We start from the raw sequence: 12,473 nt of genomic DNA, 5'->3' as shown, positions 1-12,473 counted from the left end.
TGGCTCGAGCTTGATTAAACAACCCTTATGTATTTGCATCGGTACACGGCTCCTGGGTGGTCTTTGGGGACCCTGAATTCTGGGCATAACAGGTTTGAACTGCTGACCTTGTGATTTGAAGTTCAGTGCTTCTCCTACAGAGCCATTGTGCTCCTAGCTTCAGAATTATGTTCTGCAAAAAAAAAAAAAAAGTACTCTTGAAAATGGTGATTTAGTTGAAACTCAGTTGGTTCTACCATCTGAACATCTGTTTTCCATTGACTTTTATTATCTCAGAGGAAAGGATACATAGCTCTTTGGTTGAGTGGTGGTGGTTATGTGCCGTGGAGTCGGAACCGACTCATAGTGACCCTGTACAGGGTTTCTGAGGCTATAAATCTTTATGGGAGCAGAAAGCCTCACCTTTCTCCTACGGAACAGCTGGTAGTTTCAAACTGCTGACCTTAAAGTTTGCAGCCTGATTCGTAACCACTATGCTACCAGAGCTCCTTCTTTGGTTGAGTAGGATGAGGTATTTGAAGTGTTCCAAAGAATTTTGAAAGTCATCTTGATTAAAAATAAAACCAATTTCCTTCACTCTTTAGGTAGACTGTATCTGAGATGAGAATTTATGGTATGGGCAATTAGTAATTTGTACAAGGAGCCCTGTTGGCACAGTGGTTAAGGCGCTCAGCTGCTGACTGACCAGAAGATTAGCAGGTCTCATCTGAACTCACCAGCCCTTGGTGTGGCAGCCTGCATTCATGAACATTACAACCTTGGCAACCCGTGTTGTTGTTAGGTTCTATAGAGTTGGTTTTTTTTTTTTTCAAGTTGTCCCAATAGGACAGCGCTACTCTGTCCAATAAGGTTGCTATGAGTCAGGATTGACTCGACAGCAGTGGATTTTGTTTTTGTTGGTAATTCGCACATTTTTGCCTGTATACGTTTCCCTTCAAGATTCAAGATATCTGTCAAATAAGCATTTTCAAGTCTACAACCTTCTTGGGAGCACTGCAAGAGAGGAATTGCCTTGGAGACCAGCTAGCTAAGCTCTGGAGACTCCATCTCCTTTATCTCTTCATAAAAACAGAAAAACATTTTGCAATCAAGTTAATTCTAACTCACAGTGACCCCATGTGTTACAGAGTAATCTTTTTGGAAGCCAGTTCTCAGGTGTGTCTTCTGCAGCTCTAGAATCATGAATCCTTCTTTAGTTGTGGAGCACAAACTGCACCACCCAGGGAAGATTGATTGAAAAAGTTGCTGCAGGAACAATGTAGTAATGATCAATGATGTTTTGTGTTGGGGTTTTTCTTCACTAGAAGAAAGGAGGCCTTTAAGTGTGGTGGCTTTATAATATCTGAGTTCTGATTCTCCCTCTGCCATTTACTAGATGTAACTGTGGGCAACTTATGTAGGCTTTCTCTAAGACCAAGTTATGGCTGGATACAGTGGCTGCAGCAATGGCTCAAACATAACAATTGTGAGGATGGCATAGGACCAGGCAGTGTTTTGTGTGGTTGTACAAAGGGTTGCTATGAGACAGTCTGACTTGATGGCATCTAGCAACAAGACGACCAAGTTTCCTCAGTAGTAAAATAGAGATGATAAAAATAAATACTTCGTAGGGCTAATTGTTTAAATTAAATGGGGTAATAGGAGCTCTGGTAGCGTAGTGGTTACGAATCGGGCTGCGAACCTTAAGGTCAGCGGTTCGAAACTACCAGCTGCTCCGCGGGAGAAAGATGAGGCTTTCTACTCCCGTAAAGATTTACACCCTCGGAAACCCTATACAGGGTCGCTATGGGTCGGAACCGACTAGATGGCACATAACAACAACAACAACAATTTTTAACTCAGGTGACTCCAGGTGGCAGAGTAGAAATGCCCCGCAAGGTTTCCTTGGCTGTAATCTTTATGGGAGCAGTTCATGTGGTCTTTGTCCTATGGAATGGCTGGGTGGACTTGAACTACCAACCTTTCAGTTTGCAGCCCAGTGCTCAACCGTTGCACCATCAGGGATTCCATAGCATATCAATAGAGGTATGCTGTTGTAATGCTGATAACTATGTTGGAGGAACATTCAGTTTTAATTCGATAACTCTTAGGGAAGAGGATGCAGGTGTCTGATTTAAAACAAATAAGAGACTCCATCTGGTCTTCACCTTCTATTCCCTACTTGTTTTTTTTTGTGTGTGTGTGTTGTTGTTTTTTAGTTGGTATTGGAGGCTGACTGTGTTACTCGCCCTTATCTTCATTATTTATCTAAGTCGTGATTTTATATTAGGAGTAGAATTAGACTCCAAAGTGTTGATACTTTAAATTCATAATTAAAAGGGTGGGATTTAAACAATGACAGCTAACCATTGTGGGACAACTAAAGGAATCTGGTTGGTGCAAGCAGTTTGCGATCAGCTGCTAATATAAAGGTTACAGTTCAGACCTACCCAGTAGCTCTGCAGAACAAAGGCCTGGTGAACTGCTGCTGTAAAGATTACAGCCAAGAAAACTCTATGGGACATTTCTGTTCTAAAACATGGCGTTCATCCTGAGTCGGGGACTGATAATTAACATTTTTGAAAGGTATATAGAATGCACAGACAATATTACAGTAGTGAAGGAGTGAATTCTATTCTAAAGCATGGCGTTCGAGTCGGGGGCTGATAATTAACATTTTTGAAAGGTATATAGAATGCACAGACAATATTACTGGAATGAAGGTGAAAAGTTCCAAGGTTGTGGTGGAAAACAGAAGACGGTGAAGTATTAGAGGGATGATAGAGATTTTTAAAGGGAAGGTTAAAGGCTAGTAGCTTCATGGTGCTGTGTTTGGCAGGAAACATTGAGGCACCTGTGCAATGAAGAAGCACACTGAGTCAAATGGAGGTGGCAATTTTCAAACATAAGAAAACTGAAGAGGAGAGTTAGCTGCAAAACTATTGCCAAAAAGGAGTGGGAAACTGTTGTAACACATCTCTCTGAGAAGCCTGTAGGGAAGTCTTCACTTGCCATAGCTTTCATTCAAGGTCACCCTTGCTCCTTTGGTTTTATACGGAGAGAAGCCTTAACATTGTGGTCATGCCAGCCAAGTGCACTCGTTCCTCAGTTCCTGAAATTTCCTCATTTTGAATAAGAATCATTTCTACAATTCTCAGTTATGTTTTCATGCACATATTCAGGGGCAACAAAATTTCTTGATTGAGTAGAAGTTGCTAACTGATTTACAAATTTGAATTAGACTAAAATTCACGAAGGAAAAGTCTATTTAAGACAATCACTCTTGATATTTCTCTGGGCAGAAATCAAGTCTGGAGTGTATTTCAGAAAATGAAGATTGCTTTATTTGAAAGTTGTGCTCTGAACTGGAAAATAATTGTTTACTTGTTTATTCCTCTGTAGTGGTGGTTATGTGCTGTGGAATCAGTTCCAACTCATAGAGATCCTGCATAAGGTTTCCGAGGCTGTGAATCTACATGAGCAGAAAGCCTTATCTTTCTCCTGCAGAAAAGCTGGTATTCCCCTAGAGCACTGGGAAAACTGGTCTATTTCCACTGGGGTCAAAAGGGGGATACCTGAGAGTTATACTATGTCACACCAGCGTAATATAAGAAAAGATAAATACCTCTTTTAATGATTGTTACTGGAAATATAAGAATGACAGTCCAATGAATTTGGTTAATACACATTGCCCCAGGTGGTTTATGTTTCAGATTTCATTTTCTAGTCTTCAGATCCATTAAAAAAGTGGAACGCAATAGATTCCTGGTGGGTGCTGTGGGTTAATGCGTCAGACTACAAAGCTGATTGAACTGCAAGGTCGGCGGTTCAAGCTCACCAGCTGCTCCTCGGAAACCCTATACAGCGCTATGCGTCCAAACCTACTCTACCAAGCTACATCAGCAATGATATCCCTTGTTCCACGGCCTCTAATGAATCTGGCTTGAACCTCTGGAAGTTCTCTGTCAATGTATGATTATAGCCGTTTCTGTATTACCTTTAGTAAAACTTTACTTGCATGGGATATCAAAGAGATTGCCTGATGATTTCCGCATTCCATTGGGTCACCTCTCTTTGGAATGGGCACAAATATGGATCTCTTCCAATCAGTCGGCCAGAAAGTTGTCTTCCAAATTTCTTGACAGAGATGAGTGAGTGCCTCCTGTGCCGCCTCACTTTCTTGAAAGATTTCAATTTTTATTCCATCGATTCCTGGTGCCTTGTTCTTTGCCAATTCCTTCAATGCACTTTGGACTTCCTCCTTCAGTATCATTGACTCTGGATCATATGCTACCTCTTGAAATGGTTGAACATGAACCATTTCCTTTTGGTACAGTGACTCTGTGTATTCCTTCTATCTTCTCTTGATGCTTTCTGGATTATTCAATAATTTGCCCAGAGAATCTTTCATAACAAAAGTCAAGTCTTGAATTTTTTCTTCAGTTTCCCCAACTTGAGAAATGCTGATTCCAGATCTTTGCACATTTTGTTGTAATCTCGAGCTGATCTTTGAAATTTTCTGTTCGGCTATTGGACCTCCTCATTTCTTCCATTTGTTTTAGCATCTCTACTCTGGAGAGCAAGTTTCAGTGTCTCTTCTGACATCCATTTTGACCTTTTTCTTCTTTCTTGTCTTCTCAATGACTTTTTGCTTTCTTCATGTATGATGTTCTTGATTATCATCCCACAATTCTTCTGGTCTTCGGTCTTTAGTGTTTAATGTATCAAATCTGTTCTTCAGATGATTCAAGGTCATATTTTGGCTCTTGTGGAATTGTTTTCATTTTCTTCAGCTTCAGTTTGAATTTGCATATGAGTAATTGATGGTCTGTTTCACAGTCTGCCCCTGGCCTTGTTTTCACTGATGATATGAACCTTTTCCATCGTCTCTTTCTGCAGATGTAGTCAATTTGATTTCTATGTATTCCATCTGGTGAGGTCCATGTATATAGCCATCTCTTATGCTGTCTAAGGAACGTATTTGAAATGAACAAATCATTGGTTTTGCAGAATTCTATCATGTGTTCTCCAGCATCATTTCTATCACTAAGGCCATATTTTCCAGCTACTGATCCTTCCTTTTTGCTCCCAACCTTTGCATTCCAATCACCAGTAATGATCAATACATCTTGATTGCATGTTTGATCAATTTCAGATTGAAGAAGTTGGTAGAATTCTTCTATTTCATCCTCACTGGCTTTAGTGGTTGGTGCATAAATTTGAATAATAGTGGTATTAACTGGGCTTCCCTGTAGATGCATGGATATTATCCTATCACAGACAGCGTTGTACCTCATGACTGATCTGGATATGTTCTTTTTGACAGTGAATGCAAAACCATTCCTCTTCAATTTGTCATTCCCAGCATAGTAAATCATGTGGTTGTCAGATTCAAAATGTCCAATACCAGTCCATTTCAGCTCACTAATACCTAAGTTATTGGTGTTTATGCATTCTGTTTCATTTTTGACAATTTCCAATTTTCCCAGATTCATACTTCGTACATTTCCATATTCCTATTTTCAGTGGATGTTTACAGCTGTTTCTCTTCATTTTGAGTTGTGCCCCATCAGCAAATGAAGGTCCTGCGTCTTTTCTCCCACAAGCTTTACTCCATTCACGTTATCTGTATTAACTCTATTTTGAGGAGGCAGCTTTTCCTTAGTCGCATTTTGAGTGCCTTCCAACCTGAGGGGCTCATTTTCCAGCACTGTATCTGACAGTGTTTCTCTGCTATTCATAAGTAACTAAATATTCAGAAGTAGTTTGTCACTCTTTCATCCTAGTCTGTCTTCATCTGGAAGCTCATCTGAAACTGTCCACCATGGGTGACCCTTGTGGTATTTAAAATATTGGTGGCATAGCTTTCAGAATCACAGCAGCTCACAAGCCACCACAGTAAGACAAACTGACAGATGAGTGGTGGCCATTTGGTTTTAAGTGTAAACTGTCACTTTAAATTTCAAAGAGATCTGTGGGCCTGCATAGTAGAAACCCTCCAGGGGTGGGGGTGGGGTGTCCATTCGCTCAGGCATCCCTTCTAGTCACCAGAATGGAGGTGCACAGATAGCCAGAGACCCATGAACAGATACCAAAAGAAAAGAATGTCCACACCTGTGTCAACGCACTTCTGTCAGGCGTTCGTGGCTGTTCTGATCCTTTCCCCACTTGGTCTCTCCCAAGATGGTGGCTCTGGGAGCAGCTGAGCGTCTTGAATTAGAAAGCAATGGATTTCTTGATTCAGCTACAAATTCTAGCTGTAAGCCTTCCAATCTTCTAAATAATCCTTTTTATGTGGTTCAGAGTTCTAGCACCATCCCCTGAGCCTGCTTGGTCTGGTATTCTGTGTTGTTGGTGACACTGTTTTGATTTCTTGACTGCTGCTTCCGTGAGTGTTGGTGGTTGATCCTATTAAGCCCAGTGTCTTCCGAAAAAGTACACTGATATTAGGTAGGTTGAACACCTAAACATGGGGTCCACCTCTAAAGAAACATTAAAGCAATGGTTCACCACCTTCTCTCATATTAAAATCTTATGGGAAGTTTTAAAATAAATGTCTATGGCTGGGTGTCCATATTACTAAAAGTTCTCTGGGAGATATACAGCCAGGTTTGAGAACTAGTGCTATGAAGTATTGGGGGAGGCTGACACAAACAAAGAAGTATCAATAGAGAACTGTGAATGTTGTAATAAAAGAACAGTCAGCTCCAGCAAACTTCCTGGATGAGGAAGCCCTTGAAGTAGGCCATGGTAAATGGGATGGTAGTGGGTGTGAGGAAGGATATTACAAATAATTATTAGAATTGCTGTTTGTGTTGTTCAGGGTTCTGTGGTTGAGTAGGATGAGGTATTTGAAGCGTTTGTAGATGATTTTATAAGAATAAATTATTATGCTAGTCCATTTGATGTCACTAATGGGTTTCTATTCTTCTCTTTCCTCCAGGTCTTCAATGGAATTTATCCAGTATGGACTTACTCTTATCTGGTGCTACTGTTTCCTGTGTTCCTTGCCACCGACTACCTCCGTTACAAGCCTGTTGTTCTGCTGCAGGGACTTAGCCTTATTGTTACATGGTTCATGCTGCTCTATGCCCAAGGACTGCTTGCCATTCAATTCTTAGAATTCTTCTATGGCATTGCCACCGCTACAGAAATTGCCTATTACTCTTACATCTACAGTGTGGTAGACCTGGGCATGTACCAGAAAGTCACAAGTTACTGCCGAAGTGCCACGTTGGTGGGCTTCACAGTGGGCTCCATCCTGGGGCAAATCCTTTTCTCAGTGGCAGGCTGGTCCCTGTTTAGCCTGAACGTCATCTCACTTACCTGTGTTTCTGTGGCTTTTGCTGTGGCCTGGTTTCTGCCCATGCCACAGAAGAGTCTTTTCTTTCACCACGTTGCAGCCACCTGCCACGCAGTGAATGGCATCAAGGTACAAAGTGGTAGCATTGTTACTGACACCCCAGCTGCTAACCACCTTCCCGGGTGGGAAGACATTGAGTCAAAAATGCCTCTAAATATGGAGGAGCCTCCCACAGAGGAACCGGTAAGTTCAACATTAAATGTCTAGGCGAATGCTATCTACTCTGGGAACTAGACTAATAGTAGAAAAACAGGAAAGTCCCGCTTGTTAGATCTTGTATCCATTAAAGTTCATTCATTCATATGTTCATTCATTCATTTATTTATTCAAGACATGGTTGTTTTATTTTTGGGATGCCAAACATAATGTTCCCCAAAGTAAGTGACTTCAAAGTCAACTTGGCAAAGCAGTAGATTGCCCATATCAGAGAGTTCTAGATGACAGGGTCTCTGTTTTCTTCCTCTTTATATCCCCAGTGCTTGACTTAGAAAGAAAGCACTCAAGAAATGTTTGTTAAATTAATTGCTGTTTGTTGTTGTTAGGTGTCATCAAATCGGTCTTGACTCATAGTGACTCGTGCACAACAGAATGAAACACTGCCTGATCCTGTGCCAACCTCACAATCGTTGCTATGCCTGAGCTCATTGCTGCCGCCACTATGCCAGTCCATCTTTGGGGGTCTTTCTCTTTTTCTCCGACCCTCCACTTTAGCAAACATGATATCCTTCTCCAGGGACTGGTCCCTCCTGGTAATATGTCCAAAGTATGAGAGACAAAGTTTGGCCACCTGGCTTCCAAGAAGCACTCTGGCTGTACTTCTTTCAACACAGACTGGTTTGTTCTTTTGGCTGTCCATGATATTTTTAATATTCTCCTCCAACACCATAACTCAGATGCACCAGTTCTTCTGTGGTGTTATTCACTGCCCACCTTTCGCATGCATATGAGGCTATTGAAAATACCATGGCTTGAGTCAGGCACACCTTAGTCCTCAGACTGACATCTTTGCTCTTCAACACTTTAAAGAAGTCTTGTGCAGCAGATTTGCCTAATGCAATATGTCCTTTGATTCCTTCACTATTGCTTCTATGAGTGTTGATTGTTGATCCAAGAAAAATGAAATCTTTGACAACTTCAATCTTTTCTCCATTTATATGGATGTTGTTTATTGGTCCAGCAGTGAGGATATTTGTTTTCTTTACATTGAATAGATTAAATTCAATAAGTGATAATATACTTTAATAATGATTACTATACTTCACATTTCTGAATTGAAGCTTGAAGTATTTAAAGATAAGAAGTTTTTTCCCTGTTTTGTGTTAGACGTAATCTCTGGTATCTGTTTTGAAATGAATCTTTGTAAAAGTGTTAATAATACAAAGGAAGAGAATCATGAGAGAAAAGATTATGATGATGAAATTAGTATTAAATGTGTAGCTGTGAAGTTGTTTCTGAGAAGAGAGATACACGGTATCATAATAACTTATCTATCTAGTCAGTCTAGTCAGGAAGGATAATTGCCTCCCCCAACCACCCACCTTTTTAAAAATAAAAGTAGGGTTTGGTTTGGTTTTGTATCTATCATTATAAGCTTTGATCAACAAAGTTCATTCCAACTATGCTGAATTAGTCTTAGCTTTTTGGGTATGTTTGGAGATAAGCCTATTAACATTCCAGCTTTGCAGGTAGGTTCAATCAGACACACAACTCCATAACCTTTGCAGACTGGTGAGAATACAGAACCAACATGAATAGAGTCTTTGGCTTACCCAGGAGATAATTTACCATGTCTCAACGTGGTGTTTAACATCCTCATTGGAAATAAATCTCTTTTGATTGCTCACAGTCTTTACCTTTCTGTACTACTTAAGATTTTAGTTATCATCTTAAAGATCCAACCCTAGAATCTGGGTTATCTTCATCATAAAACTCACCTTTATTACCAGGCACATGAAAGTGTTGTTGGTACTGTTGAGTTGACTCCAATTCATGGTGAATCTATGCATAACAGAAGGAACACTGCCTGGTCCTACACCATCTGCACACTTGTTATGGTTAAACTCAGTATTGCAACCACTATGACGGTCCATCACATTGGGGGTTCTTTCTCTTTTGTCATGACCTTTTATCAAGAATGATGTCCTTTTACAGGGACTGGTCCCTCCTAATGACATGTCCAAAGTAGCTGAGAGTCTTGCCATCCTGGCTTCTAAAGGGCATTCTGGCTGTACTTCTTCCAACAAAGATTTGTTTGTGCTTCTGGTAGTCCTTGGTACTTTAAAAATTCTTCACCAACATTATAATTCAAATGCACCATTTTTTCTCTGGTCTTCCTTATTCTTTTTCCTGCATTCACATTCATATGAGGTGATTAAAAATGCCATGGCTTGGGACAAGCATATGTTAGTCCTCAAAGTGACATCTTTGCTTGTTAACACTTTAAAGAGGTCTTTTGGAGCAGATCTACCCAATGCAGTAGAACCTTTAATTTTTTGAATGCTGTTTCCATGAACATTGATTGTGGATCCAAGTAAAATGAAAGACTTTGATCTTTTCGTCATTTATCATGATGCTGCCTATTGGTCCAGCTGTGAGGATTTTTGTTTCCTTTACATTAAGTTGTATTCCATACTGAAGGCCTATTCTTTGATCTGCATCAGTAAGTACTTCAATTTCTGTGCTTTCAGCAAGCAAGGTTGTATCATCTGCATAGCGTAGGTTGTTAATGAGTCTTTTTTTCAATCTTGATGCCACATTCTTCTTCATATAATCCAGCTCCTCAGATGATTTGCTCAGCATACAGATTTAATAAGTATGGTGAAATGATACAACCCTGACACACACCTTTCGTGATTTTAAACTACTCAATTTTCCTTTGTTCGGCCTCTTGTGTATGTACAAGTTCCACATGAACACAATGAGATGTTCTAGAATTCTCATTATTGCAATGTTATCCATAGTTTGTTATGATCCACACAGTTAAGTGCCTCTGCAGTCAACAGATCACAAAGAAACATCTTTTTGGCATTTTCTGCTTTCAGCCAAGGTCCATGTGATGTCAGCAATGAAATCCTTTGTTCATGATATCACTCATTTAACATACTCTTCTGTATCCGTCTTTAATTACTGTCAGCTACCTGTGTATGTACTGCTGCAGCCGTTTTTCAAGTATCTTCAGCAAAATTTTACTTGCATATGATATTAATAATATTGTTTGATGATTTCCACATTCCATTGGGTCACCTCTCTTTGGAACAAGCACAAATATGGATCTCTTCCAATCACTTGACCAGGTAGTTGTCTTCCAAATTTCTTGGCATAGATGACTGAGTGCCTCCAGTGCTGCATCAGTTTGTTGAAAACTTTCAGTTTGTATTCCATCAATTCCAGAGCCCTGTTCTTTTACCAGTATCTTCAGTGCACCTTGAACTTCTCCCATTAGTACTATTGGCTATTGATTGTATGCTACCTGTTGAAATGACTGAACATTGACCATTACTTTTTAGTACAGTGACTCTGTGTATCCCTTCCATAGTTTTTTGATGCTTTCTGCATCATTCAATATTTTCCCTGTAGAATCCTTCAATACAAGTCAAAGCTTGAATTTTTTCTTCACTTCCCTCAGCTTGAGAAATGCTGAGTGTGTTCTTTGCTTTTGGTTTTCTAAATCCAGGTCTTTGCACATTTCATTATAATATTTGGCTTTGTTTTCTTGAGCTACCCTTTGAGATTTTCTGTTCAGCTCTTTTATCTCCTCATTTCTTCCATTTGCTTTAGTACCTCTACTCTGGAGAGCAAGTTTCAGAGTCTCTTCTGACATTTATTTTAACAAGAATTTTTAAAATATAAATAAAATATTTTTAAAATATCAACATATTGGCAATAGTTCTAAAAACTCTCATAGACCAGCGATTTTTCAGGCTTTTCAGACATGGTCAATAGTTAAGAAACAGGTAAGATATGCATTTTACATAGCTACTAGTAGTGTGGACTACACAGAAATCAAATTCACTACATCTGTGGGAAGAGATAGTGGGAAAGCTCACTATCATCCAGAACAAGGCCAGGGGCAGACTGTGGAACAGACCATCAATTGCTCATATGCAGGTTCAAGCTGAAGCTGAAGAACATTAAAACAAATTTATGAGAGCCAAAATATGACCTTGAAATATCCCACCTGAATTTAGAGATCATATCAAGAACAGATATGATACATTAGATATACATTAGAAAGCAGAAGGACATTAAGAATACAAGAAAGAAAGAAAAGACCAAAATGGATGTAATAAGAGACTAAAACTTGCTTTCCAGTGTTGAGATGCTAAAGCAAGTGAAAGAAATGAGGAGGTCAAGGAACTGAACAAAATTTCAAAAGGTGGCTTGAGAAGTCAAGTATTATAATAAAATATGCAAAGACCTGAAGTCTTTATTTCCAAAAGGAAAAAACAGGTTCAGCATTAAGGTAAAAGAACTAAAGAAAAAATGTAAGCCTCAACTTGCACTACTGAAGATTTCTATGGGCAAAATATTGAATGATGTAGAAAACATCAAAAGAATATGGAAGGAGACCTTAAGACCATCAAGGGAGACGAGCACAAGCAGAATGTGGGACCTTATCCAGAGAAGCAACAACGCCAAGGATGGAGGCAGAGATGGGGTCATGGAGGGGGAAGTGGCTGAGGACTCTAGAGTCATGGGAAGAGAGGACTAAGCTGGTGGGCAAGAGGCAGACTTGCAGAATGTACCCTTTGGAGGTGTAATTATTATATATGCCTAAGTTTTTGTTTTGTTTTAACAAAAAAGCTAAAGTAAATGGAAATACTGTTAACTGATGGTACCTGGAGGGGATTATAATCATTGTAATGAACAAGTTGTATGATTTGTTGAATGTAATACTGGTGATCTGCCCTGTAAACTTTCCCTCAATCTACAATAAAAACCTTAAAAAAATATATATGGAAGGAATACACACAGTCACTGTACCAAAAAGTGATGGTCATTGTTCAGACATTTCAAGAGGTAGCCTATGAACAAAAGCCAGTAGTACTAATGGGAGAAGTTCAAGGTGCACTGAAGACACTGTCAAAGAACAAGGCTCTGGGAATTGATGGAATACAAACTGACAGTTTCC

General features: G+C 39.7%; 1 protein-coding gene across 1 annotated transcript in view; it reads left to right on the top strand.

Annotated features, from left to right (window-relative positions):
- SLC19A2 (solute carrier family 19 (thiamine transporter), member 2) overlaps positions 1-12,473 on the top strand; it is a 32,431-nt gene that overhangs the window by 5,523 nt on the left and 14,435 nt on the right. Inside the window, exon 2 of the mRNA XM_006872631.1 lies at positions 6,923-7,525. Coding sequence (XP_006872693.1) covers positions 6,923-7,525 — 603 coding nt within the window. The remainder of the gene's footprint in view (positions 1-6,922; positions 7,526-12,473) is intronic.

The sequence above is a fragment of the Chrysochloris asiatica genome, unplaced genomic scaffold (assembly GCF_000296735.1).
Source record: "Chrysochloris asiatica unplaced genomic scaffold, ChrAsi1.0 scaffold00207, whole genome shotgun sequence".
NCBI lineage: Eukaryota > Metazoa > Chordata > Mammalia > Afrosoricida > Chrysochloridae > Chrysochloris > Chrysochloris asiatica.
The sequence above is the reverse complement of the archived record's forward strand: the minus strand, read 5'-3'. Positions and strand labels throughout refer to the sequence as shown.